The sequence below is a fragment of the Cucurbita maxima genome, unplaced genomic scaffold (genome assembly GCF_002738345.1).
Source record: "Cucurbita maxima cultivar Rimu unplaced genomic scaffold, Cmax_1.0 Cma_Scf00017, whole genome shotgun sequence".
NCBI lineage: Eukaryota > Viridiplantae > Streptophyta > Magnoliopsida > Cucurbitales > Cucurbitaceae > Cucurbita > Cucurbita maxima.
Genome location: NW_019272033.1, coordinates 4,166,345 through 4,190,142, shown reverse-complemented (window position 1 = coordinate 4,190,142; position 23,798 = coordinate 4,166,345). Strand labels below are relative to the sequence as shown.

At 38.0% G+C, this 23,798-nt stretch overlaps 3 protein-coding genes across 4 annotated transcripts; all 3 read right to left on the bottom strand.

The window, feature by feature from the left end:
* Nucleotides 1–3,073: 3,073 nt before the first annotated feature.
* Nucleotides 3,074–7,008, bottom strand: LOC111492061 (AP2-like ethylene-responsive transcription factor ANT). 2 transcript variants are annotated; one of them, XM_023141233.1, is made up of 10 exons: nt 6,672–7,008; nt 6,078–6,438; nt 5,370–5,997; nt 5,194–5,276; nt 5,037–5,045; nt 4,851–4,939; nt 4,661–4,734; nt 4,453–4,503; nt 4,297–4,373; nt 3,074–4,147 (listed from the first exon to the last, which is right to left on the bottom strand). In XM_023141233.1, the coding sequence occupies exons 1-10, from the start codon at nt 6,804–6,806 to the stop codon at nt 3,453–3,455; spliced, it is 2,202 nt and encodes a 733-aa protein (XP_022997001.1). In that variant the 5' UTR covers nt 6,807–7,008; the 3' UTR covers nt 3,074–3,452. The 2 variants fall into 2 exon arrangements, with proteins under 2 accessions (XP_022997001.1, XP_022997002.1); XM_023141234.1 differs by having other exon boundaries at nt 6,543–6,740.
* A 5,407-nt stretch (nt 7,009–12,415) lies between these two features.
* Nucleotides 12,416–14,615, bottom strand: LOC111492268. The gene is made up of 5 exons (XM_023141552.1): nt 14,196–14,615; nt 13,998–14,125; nt 13,806–13,918; nt 12,914–13,099; nt 12,416–12,647 (listed from the first exon to the last, which is right to left on the bottom strand). The coding sequence occupies exons 1-5, from the start codon at nt 14,519–14,521 to the stop codon at nt 12,618–12,620; spliced, it is 783 nt and encodes a 260-aa protein (XP_022997320.1). The 5' UTR covers nt 14,522–14,615; the 3' UTR covers nt 12,416–12,617.
* Nucleotides 14,616–15,071: 456 nt separating this feature from the next.
* Nucleotides 15,072–18,331, bottom strand: LOC111492063 (growth-regulating factor 1-like). The gene is made up of 4 exons (XM_023141237.1): nt 17,686–18,331; nt 16,940–17,170; nt 16,464–16,848; nt 15,072–16,123 (listed from the first exon to the last, which is right to left on the bottom strand). The coding sequence occupies exons 1-4, from the start codon at nt 18,125–18,127 to the stop codon at nt 15,235–15,237; spliced, it is 1,947 nt and encodes a 648-aa protein (XP_022997005.1). The 5' UTR covers nt 18,128–18,331; the 3' UTR covers nt 15,072–15,234.
* Nucleotides 18,332–23,798: the final 5,467 nt, after the last annotated feature.

Sequence of the window (23,798 nt, the reverse complement as noted above, 5' to 3'; positions counted from 1 at the left end):
GTTGACAGATAATAAAATAAGAGCGGCGAGGGGAAGAAGAGGAGTGGGCCAAGTAACAGCTGGAGGGATCACGAGGCGCCGTAGCCTCTGTAGGATTTAGGCAAAAGAAGGCGCAAAGATTCTACCTTGGATACGCGATGTAGACATTTCCCTCTACTCTCTACTCTACACCCTTTGTCTTGTCACCTTCTCCTACCACTTTTATCTTTCTCCTTTTTTTTTTTCTTTTTTTTTTTTAAATTACATTCTGCCTCCATTTTCATTTGAACTGTCCCCTAAATTGTTTTTCTATCCGAAGTTATAAACAATAATGATAATAAATAGGGAACATTAATTGCAATCTGAATGAGACAAAGAGACAGACAAATGTAATGCATGGATCAAGCATGAATGAGTATATAGAAACCAAAACACATCACCTACTCACTCTGTTCAATTCATTTCACTCCTTTTTGGACCCCCCCCCCCAGACAGAGACAGAGACAGAGACAGAGACAGCCATTCTGAAAAATAATATGTATATATATAGTACAAACTATAATTACAAGCATAATTAAAACATTATACTCTAAATAATCGAAAAGTTTGAATCTCCATTCAAATACGCATGCTTTTGACGTAAAAATAAAAAGAAAACAGTCCCACGAAGGTTAGCACCAGAAGACAAAGGGTTGTTGTACAGTGTTGGTATTGGTCCAATTTACTAAAAATAATGAGACAGGAATGAGTCCTCCAAATTGAAAACATAGTGAGTGTGTTAGGACAAACCCATGTCTCGTCCCCTCCGAAGAAACAAGAAATCCCAATGGAAACATACCACATGGTTTATTTTTGAAAACAACAATAGTAGATATTAAAAATAATAGAGGTGTATGAATGAGCACAAAAGTAGAGAGAAAAACGATGCATTTTTCCAGATGTCCTTGGCGTTGCAGTTTTGTATTTGGACAGCTGCTGGAGCTGGGTGGGTGCTGCCTCTGAATCAATAAATGTCGTACACCAACACTAAACTTCGTCTTTCTTCTCAACTTCACCTCCCATGTCACGACATTTTTCATTAATGCCTTCTTTCCCTTCCCTCTGCATAAAATATAAATTCTTATAACTTTCTTTTTACCATTTTATTCAACCAATTTCACATCCATAAACATGTCATCCTTCAATTATATGGCCTTGGAACAGAAAAACTTTGCTTACAATAATTTCGTCTCAATGCATTTTAGTTGTAACATTAATGTGTTCATGATTGTTTTCTTATCTAAACAACGTAAGACTCAGATAATACTCCAACGTATGTGTATAGATTTAGGAAAATAAAAAAAAAAAAATGGGTTGATTTTGACGGCTCATATTGATCAACTTTCAAGAAAATTCCTCTCATCCATCCATCTCCATATCACTCCGTACATAAAATGCAGTTGATTTATCTTCTTTGATCATAGTCTCCATGCTCCATCAATCAAATTTCATAAAATAATAATTTAAAGCTGAGGAATGAATTCCTATGAATAATGAGTGGGAAATTAGAGCAATTAAGAATTTTAGAGTTTTGTTAAGAGTGTTAATAATGATATGATTAGGATCTTTTTGGGTTATGAATAACAATCGGAAGCAGCTGTCAACAACATCATCGTGGGTTTGTGCTAATTAATTGTGCATGTTATGTTTGACTAATTAAGGGTTTTAAAAAAAATTAAGATAATGAGGTTCCACTATTTGCTAATCTTTTTGACTAATCGAACTCATTTCCACCCCCAACTTGTTTTTCTGTTCCTTTAATTTATATTTTCTGTCTCTCAGATCAAATCCATGCCTTCCTTTTCCTTTTTCTTTTTCTTTTTCTTTTTCTTTTTCTTTTTTTGGCGGATGAAAATTGTAGAATTCCTTTTTCTATTTGGAATTTTTTTGAATTTGGCAAAGCATGTCAACAAAGTGAAACTTGACATAAATCCAAACAAACAAAAGAAGAGAGAGAAATTAGGAAAGTCTCAAGCCCTCTCTTTCATCAATATTTATTTTTTGTTTTCTGTTCTAAGGGTTGATTGAGAAGACATAAAATCCAACAAAAAAAAAACATTTGAATTCGAGCTAATTTTGATATATATAAAAGTTAACTTAAGGTAAATAAATAATAGCCCAATAATTTAGAATATATTATTTACAAATTTAATATTAAGGTAAGAATAATTTTAACATGTTCAGCAAGATAGTTTGTTGGTTTAGTACCTAAAATCTAACAAGGCTATGTTAGTGTCAAGGTAGGGTTTGAATTTTGGGTACCATCGTCTCCTTTTTTTGTATTATTATTAGCCCAAAGCCACCAAAAACTTTGTTTCAACTTGCCAATTTTCCTGGATTTGCGCCAACATTTTGTTGCCCACCAATCATTTTTCACCAATAATTTCAACTCCATCTTACACGTGTATACATTGCATTTTAATAATTATGATAACAATAATTTCAATTCCTTCCTCTATTTCTATTATTATCTCAATTTTGGTTTTTTTTTTTTTAATCATTTCATCAAGGAAACAAATAATAATAATAATAATAAAAGAAGCACGTGCACACCTGGACATGGAATAACTTTTACTGGAAGGGATATGCTCGTATGATACTCGAGTAAAAGAGAGATATATGAATGAAGGAGATTTTAAGGAAAGGATGACTAATAAAAGGAATAAGGTGTCCCTTTCTTTTTTTGTATAAGAACTCGAGGTTAAGCATGTTTTGCCTGAGCAATTTTATGTTGAAGACTTTTCTAGGATGCATGTAAGTGAAAACAAAACATTTTGAAAGTGCAGGGAATTGTTGAGACCATTAAAAGTCTTCATTCATAGAAGTAGTGAGTAAGTGGCGTGAGCTTATTATCGGAGTCGTAAGAGAGGAATGAAGCAATGTTATTACACTAAATGAGACTGAGTGAAGAAGTGGGCAGCAATCTCAGTTGCCTTTTAGGAAAGCAAATTGTAATAAAGGAGTGGATAGCAATTATGAAGAAGTGCAAGATTGAGGTGCACATTGGGGTCAAAGCCAAAGGCAAAGTATTTTAATCATCCACTTTAAATTTCACTAACATCAAATCATTGAGAATTTAATCATTACTTCTCCACATCTTTTGTATTTGAAATGCCAATAAGAGGAGAGCCCCAAAAGGGTTAATTTGAAGACAGATGGATTACAGACGCACACAAGTCGGACCCCACGATGCTTCATTCTTTACTCCCACTCACTCACTCACTCACTCACTCACTCACTCACTCACTCCTTGGAAATAAAGAAAAGGGGATTGTAATCAAAATTCTATCTTCTTTTTCCCTTGTCTCCCAGACATCATCATTTTTTTTTTCTTGCTTTCTTTCTTTTCATTCGCCTTCATGCAAACAAAAATTTTCAAAAACTAAATGCCAAAGTAATCAAGGAAAGACAACGGGTTGTGTTCTTTTTTTTAATCAAGTGTCATTCCAAGCTGCAAAAACAGGCAAATGTGCCATGGAAATGGCTGTTGGCCTCAGCTGCTGTGGGGTTGGGTACCAAGACCCCACCCCGCTTGTTGCACCAATTAGCTTCGACGCCATTGACGCATTCGTCTTGTCAGGGCTACCTTCTCTCGAGCTACTCAAACTCGTCACCAGCGATGACGAATTTGAAAAATGGGTTACTTGTTTGTTCAAATCATCTTCAATTCCATGACTGTTAGTAGTGTTCAACGCTTCGATACCGATCAAGTTCTGCAATGCCATCGAGAATGAAGCATTTGGATAGTCTCCCATCGACTTATTATTATGATGATGATCCAGTGATTCAGCAACACAAGTAGCAGCTGCCTGTTGGTGTTGTTGATGTGAAGGATTCTGATACAATGCCATCTTCCAATCCGTACCATTGCCGTCTGGATTCATTTCAATCCCGCCATTATTGTTAGATGCAACCGAGGAATCGTAGGCAACGGCGGCGGCAGCAGCATCAGTTCTTGGGTCGACGACCACCTCCTTGTTCCTTCTGGCAAGCTCGCCAGCCAGTAGGGTATTGCTGGCCATGATTCTCTCGACGTCGTATCTTGAAATGTCAAAGTTGGTGACCGCATTTACACCGCGGAATTTGATTGCTGCTATGTCGTAAGCCTCAGCCGCTTCCTCTTGCGTGCCTGACAATATTTTCTCAATTAATGACACACCACATTTTCAAACCAAATATTTTGGAATTTAGAGACCTTCTGTTCCGACACGACACATTAATTCTTATCCAAACATTTAATCACTCATAAAGTAATTCATAGCTAAAAAACAAACTCACTGAATGTCCCAAGGTAAAGATCTTTGTTTCCAGCAACTCTCCCAATCCTCGCCTGCCATCTTCCATGTTGGTGATGCCTGTTTAACAAACAATTAAATTACATTTAGCAACAAATAATAAAGATTAGGGTAACCATTATGGACAGAATAAAAGAACCTTGTGACTCCACGGAAAACTGAAGCGCCCCTAGAAAAGCCACTGCTTTTCCTGCAAAAAACAAAGAATACCAATGGAATATACGATTACGAACAAAATCTGAAACAGAGAGGAAATGAAAAGGTAAGAGGGATGATGAGATGATGATGACGACGATGAAGGCAAATGGGAAATTTTTAATTAAAAACCAAACTTTTAATTTTTTTACCTTCTCAAGTGGGCAACATATTCCTGGCGGCTCATATTCTTCATTTCTTCCAGTTCAGTCTGATAATTCTCCAACTGCCAAAAAAACGTAATTAAATGTATTAAAGATTTAAGCTTTTTAATCACTGAGATGAGAAATGATGAGGGTTTCTTTCTTTTTTTTTTGTTGCTTTTAGAGATTTGAAGCATACAGGAAAGTTAATATGCGTGGAGGGTCCCCAGTACTTGAGGGCAGCAAGATCGTAAGCTCTTGCAGCTTTTTCTTCCATATCATATCCCCCTTCAAATTTTGAGTAATAAACACAAAGTTTAGCTAATATTTCAAACAACACACAACTGAGATGAAGCATTATATTTCGAAGGAAACCAAAACTTACCAAGATAAACTGTAATGGTGAAATGTAAAATGGCATTCCCGTCAAGAACAGACCACGACAAGAAAGAAGGTAAAATGGTCAATCCAAAATGGAAGCTTATGAGAAAAGAACACGAAAACTTGAAATTAAAAATGGGTTTTTTTCCCTTGTTACAAACCTTGTCTTCCTTTCCTTGTTTGCCCTTCTTTCTTGCAACTATTATCCCACAGATGAGCTTCATATCTCCCAGTCCACCTGTGTCTGAGGTATTTCCAAACCGAAAAGAACAACGCTTAAAAACAGTTGTATTGAATTAGAATGGGATTTAAAAGATAGATAATGAGGTAATGGAACCTGGTGACGCCACGATATTGGGAGGTTCTTTGGCCAAAAGTATCGATGGACTTACGGTGAACGGGCTGCTTCTGGCAGAGTTTTCCAGGGCCTCGTTTTTTAGTTTCTACGACGGTGCCGTCGCCTCCAGTAAGGGAGATCTGGCCAGAAGCCGTGAATGAGCTCGATTGAGAACCTGGGCTCATCGACAAGCTCAACGACTGCAATTCCCCACAGCCCATTCCACCAATGGAGACAGAGTAACCGCCACTGCCGCCGTCATGCACGAGAGCGCCTCCGCCGCCTCCAGTAATTTGTTGGTCCAGACTATTATGGGCGCCGGCATAGTGGGAACGAGAGACCCAGTTTCTAAGGCAAGGGATTTCGTCGTCGTCAGCGGGTAGAATTTGAGGATCGCAACCTCCAATCCCAATGGAAGATGGAACCAGCCCTGAGTAGTATTGATGGGTATTTTGCATCAAAATCTGCTGCTGCTGCTGTTGGTTTTCTCTAATGGGTCTATGAAGAAGGTCCAAGGAATGTTCCCTGTCGGGTTCGGATTCAGCATTTTGATTGAAATAGCCTCGACCCCCCATTGTTGCACCACCCAGAAAATCCTCTAGCTTCGGCGAAGAACTCGGAACCATCCCTTCCAAAACAAAGACCAACAAATTTCAGAACACCCCCGGAGCAATAAATAACAAAACAGAGTGGGAAAAAGAAAAGGACCTTCGGTTTGTGATCTTGAAAGGGCTTCCATAATACAGAGTGAGCCATCGGATTTGAGCGGCATTACAGAGAGGGAAGCAGCAGCAGAGTGGTGAAGAGAAGCATTTTCAGCAATCCCATAAAAGATTTCAGTGTTATTGTTGTAATGAGGAGACAGGTAGAAGGCATTGGAAGCAGAGTGAGAATGGTGATGATTGTAGGGATGATCAGAGGAAGTAACCTCCATTTTCATGTGGGGAGAAAGAGAGAATCCCAACCAACTGCTGCTGTTGTTATTATTATTATTATTATTATTGTTATTATTCTCATTCTCGTTCATCGACTTCATCTTCTCTTCTGCTCTTCTTTCTTTCTTCTCTAGCTGCAAGAACCGAAATCAATCATTGGGGACAAAGGGGGAGAATTTTTTTTAAAATTTCTTGGTTTACAAAATAACAAAAACACAGAAGTAATGATGATACGAACTACTTTTAGTTCTCTCCTGGGGTTTTAAAAAATTTGCACCTCTTCCAATAAAAATGAGTAATTACGGCATGGGTAGAGAGGAAAAGGAGAGTGAAGAAGAAGAAGAAGAAGAAGGAAAAAAGGAACAACCCCAGGAATGGTAGGCTTGGCCTTTTGGAAGGAAGAGTCCAGTTGTGCGAGCAATAGAGGAGAAGAGGGAACCCAGTTGGTCTCTTTAAACTCAACAAAGAGAAGAGGCAGATGAGCAATGTTGTTGGGTAGCATCCCTGCACTCCATAGGGATCTGTGTATCTTTTACTTTTCCTTTCAACCCCACCTTCCATTTTCCTTCTCTTTTAATCACTCCTCCATTCTCAGTTTAGTTTCTTAATTACAGTGATTATGATTATAATTTGGGTTTATTGAGAGAGAGTGGAAGAGTGACAGCAACAGAACACACAAACTGAGGGTACATTTTGGATAGATTTGAAGGGCAGGAGAAATCTGAGCACACCCCCATTGGGTCTCTTTGTATAGTACCACCCACTCCAACCTTATTTCTTGTTTTTTGCTTCAAAATTCAATTTAATTCAGAAATGCCAAAATGGTAAGCCCATTTTTCTTACTGCCTCCCTGTGGCTGTATGAGGCTCACAGCCCCATCGCCCACCGCCCACCGTTGGTTGCTAAGATGGTGTCACAATCTAAATGGAAGCAACCACCTGGAAACTGGATTATAATTGGTTTGTATTTGGAGGAAGACACATGGACTAAATAGTAGCCAACATGGACAAAGACATAAACTTCTCGTCTATTGCCTTTTTGACAATTTCTTCAACTACTGCACCAACCATTTTCGTCCTACTTATTTAATCCACATTTTCTTTTGTACTATTTAATTCCAAATTCTTACTGCTGCTCCCCCACACAATTATACAACTATGAGTCCATCTTTTTTAACAACACCCAAATAGAACCAAAGAACATAATTCAACCCAGTCCACTCCATCAATTTAATTAGTTTTGATTTAATTTGTCGGTTTCATTCACTTTCACGTGTCGGTATCTAGTGATTTGATTGGGTGTGGCATTGTGCCCCAACACTCTAATTGGATAATGTAGAGCTCAAATGTGTTGTATCTAACTTGGCCGCTTATACACTACTTCATTTGTCCACCTCCTCGTGTAGGCGTTAACCGACTAAAATCACAAAAAGATGGTGTTGGGCCTTTGTTTGGTAGTTGTGGAGTAAACTCATGGCATATAAATGAACTAATACCACATCCGAATGAGAGCAATTTTGAAGATATAATGATATTTCATTGTCCCGTACAGTTATTCTGTTTTCAGCTTCAGGAAAGACGTCATTTTCCGACATGGCAGCATCTAAATTGTGTGATAACAATAAAGGTATTGATACCTAGAGGTTTAATTTGTAAAGAAGTAGAATTAAGAAGGGAGGGGAAATGGATACTGAAAAGCGCAGAGCAGTTGCTTGGAAATACAACCCCAATAATTGATTCCTGTATATACCACCACTTTTCACTCTTTTTCTTCTTTTTTTCTTCACAAAAGCCTATGAATTTAGTTTGAATGGAATATTCAGAGATAAAATGGGAATTCCAAAAGCTGTTGTTCCAGGTTCTAAGTTGGATAAATTCCAACCTTACAAAGAACCAAATTTATAAAGGAAAAGAAGAAAAGTGAGAGCGTAAGATGATGGTATTCGTATTTGTATGATTCATGGGTAAAAAATATGGGATAATTAAGCTTACGATTTCCCTAGTCTTTCAGTCAAATTCTCTTTTTCTTTGGTGTCTGCTTTATTGTTCCCAACGATAGGGACAAGGTAATAAATTTTTTTACTCATTTTTTTCTTCTCCCTTTCTTTCTTTCTTTGATTCCTTTATTTCTTTTATTCATTGTGTTTTTCTGGTGTCCACCAACCATGTTTAAGGTTCTTTCTGAGTGGGAATGTCTTATTGCATGCAAATAACACATGCATGGACAAGAAAAAGAAGTAGGATATTACGAGTTGCGAGTCTAAAATGAATGGGTAATGTAACGTAACGGTGTTTGGACGAGGGCAGGAGGAGCAGTAGAAGTAGGTTTTATTGGGTGTTTGGACAAAGGGTTTTGACCACTGCCATTTCTCTCTCGCTTTCTCGCTATTCCCTTTCATTTTCATTAACCTTTTCAGGGAGAAACAAATGTGACAATAGTTGGTGGGTGCTCCCTCTTCTTTGCTTCCTTTTTCTTTTGCTTCTTTGTCTGCTTTTGATGATTTTTCAAACTTCACACTCAATATCTTGGCCCATTTTTTTTAAAAAAATATTTCAGCTTAGACTAGACGAATGGATTGAGTATAATTCTTATCAAATATATATATAATATAGATTCCCACTTCAACGAACATGCTCTTGTTTTACAACTTTCTCTATTCATTGCCCTTTCTCTCAATATCCATACAAAAACAAGACTGTTTTTGTTGGGCCCAGAAATCAGAACACAATTTCCATGCATATTCCAAAGCATTTGACATAACTCCAAATGCAAAAGAGCTGGCCATTCAAGAATTCAGAACAATCCTTGTCCCCTTTTCTTTCAACAACTAAACAACCATTTTAATGGTTTTGGAACACAGGTTCTTCATCCCTCAAATATTATCCATCGTTGCTCTGAAGCGAGTAGATTTACATGCCAATTATCGTTAAATGAGGTTCGTTTCAGTCATCGTCTTTTTATCATCAAAGAAACGAAGGACACACTGGGCGTTGTAGGGTCATGAGCAGTTGATGATATGAATAGTTATACTGAAACCAAAGAGTGGGTCCTGCCAAATAGCTAACCAAGTCACAAAATAGTGAATTCATGAACTATGGTAAAGTTTTATTTTATGTTTTCAGATTCACAGTATCAAATGCATTATCAAATATCAATTTTTTAAAAACTATTTTTGAATTGTATGATTGAAAAATTAAAACTTTTCATGTAATATAAGAAAGAAGGAGGAGTGCGGTGGATTGTCAGTGTGACCACAGCTGGTGTTAAGCCAGCGATGTGATGTTCAATTTGTAAGTCACAAAAAGACAATTCCAACCTCGCTCAATCCCTGTTTTAATCTTCTTCTCATTCTTTACGTCTAACAATTTGACTCATTTTATAATATAAAAAAACCTTTTCACTGTCGCAAACTTTGTACTGATCTCTAATTCAAGCTCATGTGCAATTAAATTTAAATTTTTTTTATAAGAGTATAGCAACTTTTGTGTGATAGATGCGTTAAAAAACTCGGAGGGAAGCCTAAAGATAAAATCTAAAAATGATAATATTGGATTTAAACAGATATCCTAATCAATGTTTAATTGAGGTCACGTGTAGAAGAGATAATAGAGGAAGAAAATTCCAAAACGGAGAAGAGGGCAAATAGTAATATATATATATAAAAGGAGGAGGAACAAAAAAGAGAAAGGGTGTGGTGAAGAAAATCACCGGATGATGGGTACTGAACAGAGAAGGACATCTAGCTGTTACCCTCTGCAACTCTCTCTCTCTCTCTAAGATGAATAAATTTTTGAAGATCTTTCATATTTAACATCTTCTATTTGTCACTGTCCTACTCTCTCTCTCTCTCTACCCATACATGTATAGCTATAGCATCCCTCTGAAACCCTAAGCGCCCTTCCCACCCTCCAATGACATGTCACATTACAACCCCCAAATCTGTCATATTTATCTCTTCAAATCCATCTCTCTTCTTTTCTTCAAGTTTTTTTTTATAATAAAAGAATTATCTCTGTCCTTTTTATTGTATGAAAAGAACAAACAACGTCCCAAAGCAAAGCAAAGCAAAGAACGAAAGAGGAGGTTGGTTAGCTTAAACACGTAGAGACGACTCTCTGAAACAAAAGAAAATTCAAAGCATACGTCTCTTTCGTAGACACAGAGGTGGACGCTGGTTTTACTTTTTACTTTTACTTTTCACCAATTATTATTATTGTTACTATTATTATTATTATCACACTCTACATATTTACGTACACAATGAAACAGTGTGGTGTACGTTACAGGAAATGGATCCCATTTTTCGTTGCTTCTTTGGTTTTTAAATGGAAGAGAGGCATGAAGAAAGCTTAGCTTTTTATGGAATTTAAGTTAATTCTTTTTTGACCAAAGAATAACCAAAATATTTTACTAAATTAAGCCCGCCTTTGTTTGTGGGTTTTTGGAAATGGGTGATATTCGTTTGGTCAGTGGGGGTATCTGCGAGACCAACCCTAAAACTCTTCGTTTTCAGAAACCTTTTCCTTTTTTTTTTTTTTTTTTTTTTTCTTTCTTTCCTGCCTGGCCTGCTAATTTGTCATTCGGATCTCACCCAAGATTTAGTGAGGTTTTTTTTATTGTGTGTGGGTCAGGTGCAGGGGATCTAAGGGTGTGGCCTTGTGACTGAGGGACCACGCAGAGATTGAGGGTAATGTGGTCATATTCAAATAATTACGTGATCATAGCCACATGATGCTTCTTCTTCATCAATCATCATGATGGTGATGATGCAATGGTCAACGGTGATTGGAATAGAAATGGAAAATAAAAATGGAAAAATGATTGAAAAGGGTAAATGCCAGATTTTGGCGGAGCGACGAGACAGCTTTGGGCTATGGATAATACAGTTTTTTTTTTTTTTTTTTTTCTTTTGTTTGACAGAAATATTAGTCTGAGGCTGCGGCTGCGCCTACAGACAGCTTAAACGGAACCAGTCCCTCCTCCCCTATCTTTTCCAGTCACGTCATTTCAAAATACCTAAATGAATTTACCATCTTACATTTTTACCTCTTTACAACTCACCACCCTAACACATGGAATAAACCGAGACAATTTTGCTGACGGTGGGTTAAACTTCGATCTAACTAAATGGGCCTTAGAGAAAAGAGACGACAATTCGAAATACTGCCTGGTGGGCCTTGTGAAGGCCCAACTCACGCATAGAGGCCGTCCAAAAAACGCCTGTCTATTCAACGAGAGATGTAAACTAAAGAGGCCAGGCCCAAACCCATTTAACGTTAAACGGCCCAATTTCGAGAAAAGACATGGCCCCGTTTCTCGAAACACAGCCCAGTCGAACTTGCCTTGCATCTAATGCTCTATTATGTAACCATGTTTTAAATTTGCAGTAGCATAAAAACATGACAAGTTTAGGAATAACCGTACGTTAAATTTTGACATATCTCCAATAGGCTATGTTATCTACTAATTTCAACCCATTAAAAGATGTAGAAATGTAAGATAAATCAAAGAGATAAATTGACAAGCATACAGACAACCAACCATAATCGAAAACAAACCCAATCGAAATCAATTTATTTAATCAAGAGGTCTAAATTCATAGTTGAGAGTGGGATTGTCACGTTATCACAAATAATAATAATGAGAAAATTAAAAGATGAAATTAATCTGAACCTATCAACTTAAAAACATAAAATTTTGTGGTCATGCTATATGATATCTAAATAAAAGGCGGTGATTCACACATTTGTCACAATCAAAACCCACACATGGAGCATTTTTCACGAGAACAATACACTGAGAAAATTGGCCAATCATCTAAAATTGACAAGTCACTCTCACAAGAGCTCCAGAATTATATTCACCACTACTCCAACAAAAGGGCTCATCCATAAGAAGTTTCTACTGTTATATGTTCAACATCTAGCATGCTCTTTCACTCTTATTACCTTCCAATCATGAAATTTATATTTTCAGACAATGACTATAACTTGAACATATGAAGGAGAGGTTGAACTGCAAAAATGCAAGGCAGAAAATGGTTTACCAGAACAATTATGTGCCTTCCTCGTTTGGCTTCATTCTCAAGAGAATTGAGTAACCTAAAGGTTGTTAGACAACAAAGAGAGCTCACTACTGATTATCGAACTTTCCTTGTATGAACAAAGTCAGAGGATACATAAATCAACAAAACTTGGATTAGAGAATTACACATTTTGTTCACAAGTAGAGGGACTCTTACCAGTTAGTTAGTTTATAAGGTCCCTTTAAAGAAAAAAAATATGATACAAGCAAATGGGATGTATTTCCCTCATCACCACCTTCTCACCAATGATGTCAACAACTGCACAACATAACTTCTGTTAGGATTATGTAACCAAAAGCAATTGACATGGATAACAAAACATCAAGAGTAAACAAGTGAAATGAGAATGCAAGTCGCGGAAGAAAACGAAAATGTATCAACTGTATTCGGAAACGATGAACATTTTACCGAGATGTCGTTCAGCTGTGATTATCCAACTCATCACATGATACCAGTTTAGTTAAAGATAGAAATAACCAGTTTGCAAAGAAGCATTCATGACAAGGAATGGCATAAATAGGCACCTCAAATAGTTCAAATGGGTTGCCACGGCGATAGACATCACTCTTCTTGCTGTTGTTGACTGGAAAAACTTTATACAGTATTGCTCTCCATCCAATGAGCAAAACAGCTGTGCTTCCCATCGTCACTCCTATGAAATTATATGGCAGAAGATGGCCAGATGTTGCTACCCGAACTAGTAGACCTAGCTGCAGTAGACATACAAAGCAAAGTGATCTTTTGTGCTGATGGTAAGAACCAAGCTCTATCTATAATGCCCACACTTCAGATTCCATAGGACAAACGGGGTACAGTGATCACGATATCGTTATCTATAATGAGTTAAGAACGCGAAAAGCAACCCAAGATCACATGAACATAAATAAGAAAATACAAATTTGCTTGTGATGGCGGCCTTAGTTCAATGGTATTTTCATGTGAACAATTCAACTCTAGCCTTTAGGGGTAAAAATGAAGGAAACCATTATTTTTCAGCAAACAAAGATTTAGTTCAAGTATTTGGGAGTGCTACTTTAGACAAAAGTTCTTCAATCAAAAATATTTTTGTAAAAAGTGTATAATGATGCTTGTTTTTATATTTTTAAAGGAGGCTTTTTCAGTGTTTACAGTCTATCACTTGGGTCAAAACACTTTACAATAACTTTCTCACAAAACATTTTTTTCTTACCACTTTCTCAACAAGTAACAAACATGAAAATTTTGAAGAGAATGTGGTCTTTGCAGTGATAAAAGTACTTGGCAAACCCAAAAGTTCTAGTGTTATTCAGATAAGAACTGAAGCTGGCCTTTCCAACAAGAATTCTAATTCGGGAGTAACCAAACTAAAACCAGTTCAACTTTGGAATTCAGAACTCAGATGCACTGAACAAACACAATTAAGGCTGATAAACTTACTGGAATTCCCAAAGCCCATGATTTCGAAGCGGCAATAACAGCCTTGGAATAACCATTCATCCCACGACCATCCTCTCCATAACCACCGAGAAAGTAAGCACTCAGAAACCAACCTATAATAATCCATTCATCAAGGGAAGGAAAAAACCAATGAAGATTGAACATCAAATTTTGGCATAGGAACAATCATACCAGCAATAAAAGGGTCAGCCGTGCGTAATGTCTCGAAATCAAAAACAGGGAAACCATGGGTGAATCTTCCAATTGAGGAGAACAAAAGCAAGGCCAATACATCTCCACCGGCCAGCAGAGCCACGCGGCTGAAGAAGCACAGAACAATAAGCAAAATTCACGATAAATTTTATCAATCTAAGGAATCGTCAAAATTACCCCCATTTGCTCAAACGAGACGACGTATTGGGCTTATCGAACCGAATAACTCCTTCCAACGGAACACTCTCATCGCCGACGAAAACCGTTTGGTCGGTAGGAAAAGGAGGCGGACTTGGAGAGTTGGAAACAGCCTGTTTCGTCGAATCGACGGTTCCTTCGGCTTTGGAAAGAGTGATATTAAGAGGTTTCGACGGGTTTCTCCTAGGAATAAATTTAGAGCGCCGAAAAGGATTAGGATTAGAGAATTTGAGAGAGGGAAGGGTGGTTAGGGAGAACTTTCTGGCCGGTAAAACGCCGGCCGGAGCTTGGCTCAGTGGCAACATTTTCCCTCTGCCTCGCCTTCACCGTCGCCAGTACTCTTATGACTTCTATTATCCAAAAGATCACAAAAATTGACCGGGCCTTTCTATGTATTTTATGGACTCTTTAATGGACAAATTTTTTTCAGCAAAATTAATAATTTTTATTGGAATTTTTTAAATTAATAACAAAATTGAGGTATTTATATAAATTAGTATTTAAAAAAAATTAATATGTGCTAATTGGATGGTGTTAAGACATAATAGTTCAGTCCGAATTCAATTTTATTCAAATAAAAATTTAAAAATAAAATAAAATAATTAAATTGAAATTACACCATGAATGGTGTGGATGGAGATGAAGAGTTTGATAATATCCCTCCACCTCACCATGTTCATTTCCTTTTCATATCATTTCTTTTTAACCATTTATGAAAAAACAATATAATTATGATATTGGTGGAAATAAATTAATGAAACAAAATTATACTGGTGGATGAATTATACTGTTGTTTGATGATTTTACAGAACGTTCCAATGGCAGAGAATAGGAAGAGAAGCTGATGGAATGATGAGGGCATTGATACCCCTCACAAGAAGAGCGGAAGAAAGAAACGAACACCAAAAAAGTTTCAGAAAAACAGAAAATAAACATGGCTGACAAACTATTATGGAAGGTCTGCTGCTGCAGAACATACAAACATTAATAACTAAAACATTCTTCTTCGGCCTTCCTCTCAAACACTAGGCAAAGATGAAGAAGAATTCACAAAACGATCGCTGCACTGGCTGCTGCCTCCTCCTCCTCCTCCTCCTTCATGAGTCTTGTTGTTCTCTGTTCTTGGGCTGCTCCCTGTGCTGCTGTTTGAGAATGAACCAAATGCCGTCTTCTGGAGAACCCCGGTGGGGGACGACCCTAGCGATGGACTGTTGTCCCACCCTTCTGTCATCAGGTTGAGTATCGACGAGCTCTTCAATTCCCCGCCGATGTTGTTTGTACTCTGAAGAACCTCTCCGAGGGGACCGCCCATGGAGCTCTCCCACGAGATGGGGATCCAATTTGTCTGCCTGCTGTTTGGTTCATCCATTACATTCCCCACTCCCAATCCCATTTGAAGAGGGTCCATCTCCTGCAACGACTTCAAGGGTGAAAGGGTGACTTTCTCGTTTGCTGGGGACGAAGTTGAGGATCTGAAATCCGAAGTAGCCATTGGGATGGATATAGATAACTGAGTCCTGTCGGATTGCAAATCCAGATTCGAGTTTGACCAAGAAACTGAAGAGCTGTCAGATTGGTTCTTGGGCCAATTGTTGAAGAATTGACGAACAGAATGTTGGGTTTCGGCTGCCTCTTGAGTACTACTGATGCCCTCTGACGGATTGTAACCTCTGTAGTTCATCAAAGAAGAGGCCTTTTGCGACTGATTCAGGAGGAAATTGGAAGAAACAAGCCCAAACTCTGCTCTCGCAGATTCTTCAAAAGGGTTCTGCTGTTTCTGAACTGCAAACGGAAGCTGTTTGGGTTGTTGTTTCATTTCAATCGAAGGAGACAGCACAGAAAAACCAGATGTGGTAGGTGTGTCATGCAACGCAATGCTACCATTCTCTTTGTTTGTTATTAACATTCTGCGACACAAAAAATGAGCCCTTTGCAGACTTAGCAATGAAACTTGTACCAAAATCGAAATAATCTTAACACATTTCCTCTTTTTCTCTTCAAATTGTTTCAATTCTAAATATCCAAGGAACGATTAAACATAAAATATCAAAGGAAAAAAAAAAAACTATAGACAGGGAGCACACAAAGGCCCTGGCTGATCATGAAAGCTACTAAAACCAAAATAGAATTTTCAATCAATGATTAAAGGTGGGGGTTTGATTCGTTTAGTAATGGGGATCATGAACATAACAGATTCTGGAACATTTGTGACGCAAAATGGAAAGGGGATAGTAACGGGGTTTTTACCTGTTGATTTGAGCAGTGGTGGAGGAGGGAGGCGGGTGAGATTCAGCGCATTGGATATTCTTGAAGTGCTGGTCAGCAAAGGAGAGGGTGTTGGAGGAAGCGTTGCTGGGCACCGCCGCAGCAGAAGCTGAAGAGGAAATCAGTTTAGTGGCGTTGGCGGCGGTGGTAATATTGGAAGCTCTGGCAACAGAGTGGGAGTGGCCAGCTTGGCTTTCCACAGGCTTTCTTGAACGATGGCGGCCTCTGTTCATATGCCGTTCACAGTACTTCTGATCGGCAACTGCGTCTCTAGAGCACCGCCATTTCTTTCCGTCGGTTCGACGACACCTTCCCGGTTCAGGATCACTATTATTCGAAAACCCCATATTGAAAGATCCCCATCCCACTAAAACAAACAAAAACATACAAACATAAGCCTAAAAATTAAAAATCCCTCCCTTTAACAAGATCCATTGAAATGAAAAGCGGCTACTCACCGGCGCCGGGTCGGAGAAATCCGGCGGAATAGGCCGAGAAGCCAGTAGATTCGAGGGCCTTTCTGATGGGAATAAGCAAATTAGAAGGAACAGGGACATTAGCAGTAATGTATTTGTAGATCAAAGCCTGGTGTTCGAGCTCCATCCATTGGGATGGAGTGAACGGAGCTCTAACACCTATAAAACCACTGCCGTTCATGCTTCCGCCGTTCAAACCCCCATAATTGCAGCCTGTGGAAACAATGAATCAACACAATCCAAATATTTCAAAAAACGAAACGAAGCGGAAATTAGTGTACAAAATAGAAAAAAATCCTCAGAAGTTGAAACATGTCAACAATACTTGGGGGTTGGGGGTGACAATATTCGTTGGTACACTGAGTTGATGTGTGGGGAAAATAGAAAAAGAAAAATAAGGACCTTTCTGTTGTTAGTAACAGCACCCACCCCTTATTTACAACAAATTCCTTTTTCCTTAGACTCTGCTGTACCATAGAAGGTTTTTTTTTTTTTTTTTTTTTTAAATAGAAAAAACGTCCATCAAACAGAAGACGAATTATTCAGAATGAGTAAGTGGGGGGGGATGAAAAAGAAGGCAAACCCAAGATAAAAGAAAGCACGAAAGAAAGTTTATAACTTTTTTAGGAGGAACTGAAAGAGAAGGGGAGGTCGGAGTGAAAGACCCACAAAAACTGGGTAAACTAAAGCAGGGTGGGATTGAGAGAGGAGTAAGAGTTAGAAAGTACCTGCATTTCTTGGGGCGGAGGAATGGTAGAAATTAGGGGAAACACGGGAGAGAGAAGAGGTCTTGTCGGGAGGCAAAGGGTCTGTTTTGGGAGATGAAAAACAGAGCATTTGGTGAGGGTGTTGGTTAGAATCGGAGAGAAAGAACGGGGAATTAGATCTGAGCAAAGACGCCACCTGTCGGTGGGGAAAAAGCAATCCTTTAGTGGAAGAAGAAGAAGAGGACAAGTCATCATAAGTTTTGGGCAGTTTTGAGGTTCTCAAGTCTTCATCTTCAGCTGCAGCACCACTGCCAGATCGCTCCTGCTTCTGTAGAAATCCAACACCAGATTCGTACCATTTCTGCTTCGTTTCAGGATCTGAAGAAGCAAGAGAAGAGAAACCCGATGTGTCGTGTGAAGAACCCACCACCACCCCATCTAAACCCACAACTCCAAAATCCATACGAAAAACAGAGGAAAAGAAGGAAAAAAAAAAGGCCCCCAAATCTGCTAAACCTCTGAACACGGCGAACTGGACATTGATTCTATTGTTTGGCTACAAAAAGACAGCAACCTCATAAGCTTCAAGTTTGAAGGAGGCACATTTCAATACACTCCAGGGTTTTAAGCTTTAAAGAACTCAATACCACACTGCCAGACCAGCCCGGGTTTTATTTTGGTTTTTAAGACAGGGGGATGATTTTTCTTTTTCTTTTATTTTTATTTTTATTTTTATTTTGGAGAAAATAAACTAAAATAGTTGGAGAGAGAGAGAGGGGAATGAGAGTACGACAAACATCATGAGCAATACTTCCTAAGTTCCTCAAACTACAATAAAGTCAGCCAAACAAAATGATAAAGGCGTTATTTCATGGGTATAACCAAATATTAATTTTCCTTTAATTTTGGTTTTAATCAATTTTTCCCTTACTCTTTTGGGCAACACAAACAATAAAACTCCTTCATTACTTTTACCCCTAATCTACTCCCACCTCCTTCACATCAACATTAATCATTAATTAATTATTAAATCCACTAATCATCCGTCATTATTCTAGTCCTAAACAATATATATATTAAAATCTATTTTCATAGCATCATTTTAAGAAAAGTGTGTAAATACTGAGACAGTCAATTTTGATATATTAAAATTCAGATTTTTATATTTGGGAATTAAAGAATAAACGGAAATATTGGTTTAATTGGCGAAAAGGGTAGAAGCGTAATTTGGAGAGGAAGATAATAGGGGAAGGGAGAGGACAAGGGTAGAAGCGTAATTTGGAGAAGAAGAGAACAAAATCTGTCCTTATCCGAATACGAACATAGTTGAAAATAAATAAATAAATAAATAATTTGAATTTGAATAAAAAGAAACATGGTTAAAAAGGGGTGCGGATGAGGTTGCCTTGCAAAGCCCGCTAGTGTAGTAAATGGCAAGAAGTTTTTTTCTTTTTTTTTTTATTTATTATTATTATTTTACATTTTTCTCTCTCTTCTCAAAATCTTCAAATGGGCTTACAACTGTGGTGGGCTGCATCAAACCACCACGTGACCCTCCTCCATGGTCCACACCCCTGGCCCTAATTCTCATTTTCCACTTTTACCCTCATATCAATTCCCCTGCAACTACTCTTCAGTCTAAGAAACAAAGGTTTTCTGTTCTTGGAAACATCTTTAAAACTTTCAAGCCTCTTTTTAATTTTTGACTTGCCTGAGTTGCCAATTTGATATCGAGCTTTTGTGTTTAGAGTGCATGTGGGAGAATATTTGGGTAAGCCGTGGTGGAGGTGGTGTGCCACTTGAAGTAGCTTCAAGATTGGGATTGCTTGCCTTCGCTTTCCTCCGTTTCTTCCATTTTTTTAAAATTCCAATCACATGCTCTTCCTTCTTCTTTTATACACGTACATTAAGAATGTTTTTCTTTTAAATTATTATTATTATTATTTTAAAGTAATACTACATCAATATTTGAGCTCCCAATATTTTATTTCCAACTTGGATTATTAGAAAAGTTAAATGAAAGTCCAAACATGCATATACAACCAAAATAATTGTGATCTTTATTTGAAATCCCACCATATGTCATACCCCATTTACCAATAGTTGTATGACACCACATGACCCTACAAATAACAGATATGGAACTTTGATCCTTCATGTCACCCTAATGCCCACCTTTTGCATAGTCGACCTACACCCTTCCACACCACCCCCTAACTTGGCTCCCCTCATCTTCCTCGTTGTGCCCTTTATCTCCCTTTTGGGAGACAGCCCTCATTCTCTCAATGCGTCCAATTTATTATATTCCCTTGGTTTTACTGTAATATAACTTCATCACATGAATTTTCCTCTAACCGGTGAGATTTGTCATAAGTTTTTTCTCAAAATAAATTATGAGATCTCATATTGATTCGAAAAAGTATCAAAACATTCTCTACAAGGGTGCAGAAACTCCTCTTTAACATGCACATTTTAAAAGTCGTGAGGTTAACGGTCATACGTAACGAGTCAAAGCGCACAATATCTACTAGCGGTGGTCTTGTACTGTTATAAATGGTATCAAGTCAAACATTGGGCGGTTGTGCTAGCAAGAACGCTAGGTCCAACCTTGGACAGTTACAAATGGTATCAGAGCTAGATATCGAGCGGCGTGTTAGCGATGACACTAGCTAGATCTAACCTTGGACTATTACAAATGATATCAAATCCAGACATTAGAGGGTTTGCTAGCAAGAACACTAGGTTTGGGTCTAGGGTTGTTGCAAACAGTATCAAAGCCAGACACCGGACAATGTACTAGCGATGACGTTAGGTTTCCAAGGGGATGGATCGTGAGATCTCACATCGAGCTGGAGAGGGAAATAAAACATTTCTCATAAAGATATGGAAACATGTTCCTAACAAACGAGTTTTAAAAATTGTAGGGTGACGATAGAGAAATGAAACATTACTCATAAAGATGTGAAACTTTTTCCTAAAGTCGCATTTTAAAAATTTTAAAACGGATCACGAAACATACCCGACCAAACACATTATTTGATAGCAGTGGATGTTAATTACTCAGCTTTGGACCCAAAAATGCAAACACGAGAAAAATATAAGAGTAATAGCAATAATAAAAGCAAAGGATATGGTTGCCACTCAATTTGCAGACAAGCCCCTCCTTTGCATTAACTCCGTAATTAAAATTCTTGTGGGCCCTTTTTTAATTGGCATCACCCATTGCTGCATGCTTTGTTTTTCATACTTAACTATTATCTACCCTATGTCCATATATATAATATTCCATATTTCATTCACAGTCCCTGCCTTAAATTCCACTGCTAACATGTTCGACTTTTCCACTGCTAAAAAAAACAACGGAGCTGAATGTAATGTAATATAAGCACCCTTCCCTAAGGATATATTAAATACATATAAATGTAATATGCAAAATAAAGAAACAAAATGGTTTATTGTATATGGAAGAACAAAACAAAGGTAATAGAAAAGAGAGAGCGATTGTATAGCATGGGGGAGCATGCTCTTGTATTACCACCTATTTATTATTATTTTTTTATATTATTATTTGTATTCTACCTTCTTCAACGCCGCCTTCCCTCCGCTCCAAAATCAGCCCTCTTTCACTACGACGCTCCGAAAGCGCGTGTAACACATTCTCTGCGAGCTGTTTCTTAGCTGGAGAAGACAGTGAAAGATCCCTCCAAAGAATATTTTCTATTAAAAAAAAAAAAAAAAAAAGAAGCAGTAAAAGTAAAGCAAGTAACCCACGTCAAACCCATCTCATCATTTCAAAATATTGGAATCCTCTCCACTCTCGCATCTTCTCTCTCTCTCTCTCTCTCTCTCTCTCCAACTGTGACATTGACGTGTCAACAGCGGGTGTGGACTTTGATAGTGCCACGTGGGGGCCACGTCCCTTCATTTCCCTTTGTGAATGTTTGATTAATCCACCACACTTAAATGGTGTGAAAGTTATCTTATTTATAATCAAATAAATTACAAAAATATGGAAATAGTAATAAATGGAAATAACCATAAATAGAAAGATACGTATGATAATAAGGCAAATATTAGATATTTGCCTTATAATAAAATATGAAATATAATATATATGGTAAACTATAATTTATTACTAAATATCTTTAACACCCCACCGCAAGCTAAGCGTCGGATTTAAACGAATGTGAAGCTTGAATCTGAAAAATTCAAATATCAAATATAATTTATTACTAAATATCCTTAACACTTTTCATGAAGATGCTAACAACCCGGTTCTTGGCCATCAAAAGTTTGCAGAGGGATCGCCGCTCAGCGGCGATGCTGCCTTGGCTTCGGCGAGAATATGTCTAACCCATGAAGAGGGATTGTCGCTTAGCGACGATGCTGCCTTGGCTCTGGTGAGAATATTTCTAACCCCAAGAAGTAGAAGGGGAAACCTAGAGCAAGGGACAAAGACAATGTTGAAGCCGGAAGAGTCGCCACATTGGGCGAAGGAGCCAATTTTGGCGAGAAGGGCAGTCGGAAGAGTCGCCTCATCGGGCGAAGAAGCCAATTTTGGCAGGAAGGGCGGCGGCAACTTGGTTGGCGAATAGGCCAGTGCGGCACCCAGATTCCGAAGGTAAATCTCTGCAAAAGGTTGATAGGTTTAGGTTAGGGTTTATGTGAAGGATGAAGGTTGATTGGGAAGAAAATGAGAGAGACTATATTGGCCAAGGGGAAAACCGATTGGGTTGGAAAAGGTGAGGTTGTATGTACAGAGTATGGCGAAAGGTGATTTGGAGGTCAATAGGGTGGAGCCGAAGAGTAATCAATCGGCTCCGACTATGGCAGCCATGAAGACTGCACCTGCGGCGTCAAAACCAGCAGGGGTGGTGGAGAAGAAGATTAGAGGATTCAAAAGCCATTGAAAAGAAAGGATCGGGGTTGTTAAACCGAGAGGGCTCTGATACCATGTGAATGTTTGATTAATCCACCACACTTAAATGGTGTGAAAGTTATCTTATTTATAATCAAATAAATTACAAGAATATGGAAATAGTAATAAATGGAAATAACCATAAATAGAAAGATACGTATGATAATAAGGCAAATAAATATGGAAATAGTAATAAATGGAAATAACCATAAATAGAAAGATACGTATGATAATAAGGCAAATATTAGATATTTGCCTTATAATTGGAAATAACCATAAATAGAAAGATACGTATGATAATAAGGCAAATATTAGATATTTGCCTTATAATAAAATATGAAATATAATATATATGGTAAACTATAATTTATTACTAAATATCTTTAACACCCTTGCAATTTTGTGAAATGACCAGAAGCTCCTCGTGAGATGGGAATGGAGGAAGCTCGTTTCCCTTTTACCGACAGGCATGGGCTGGGCCCCACGATTGATCCTTGTCCAGATCTGCGTCACCCCCCCCCGTACCAAAACGGGCCCATGCCCTAATATCACTCTATATATATATTTAAACGTAAAATTACAAATTTGGACTATCAACTTTTAAATTCTAAATAAATTATTTATATATATAAAAACACGTTCGAAAATGAAAAGGCAAGGGTTATCCCGTTGGGGGATAGAAATGGGAGAGGGTAAAGGTTGTCGGATGAAATGTATATACATGCACAAATGTCGCCTCAACTCAGTTAGCTCCACAACCCTCTTCTCAGCTCCCAGAAATTTCCCACTCTCCACTTTTTCCCCCTCCTTTTCCAACGTGGACAAACTCTTTTGTCTCTTTCCCCCAATCCATTTCTTTTTTATTTTATTTTAAAATTTAGATTAGAATAGGGGGAGGAAAGAAAGTAAGTTTAGAGTTAGAAAGAAGGGTTTAGGTTATAGAGAGTAAAAGAGGAAAGGGAAAGGGAGAAGCAATAAAGAGAAGCACGTGAAAGGGTGGGAAATTCAAAGGTAGTTGAGAGGAGAGAGAAATAAGTAATAATAAGAATGTTTATGGTAAATACAACTATCCAATGCCAATGCCAAGGCGTTGCGTTGCCGCCAACCTACGGTCTGCGTCCCTACATGAACGCTATTCCTACTGCTGCCTTAACCACAAAACCCAACACATTCAATACACACAAATCACAGACTACTTGGAAATCTGCCCTCTTAC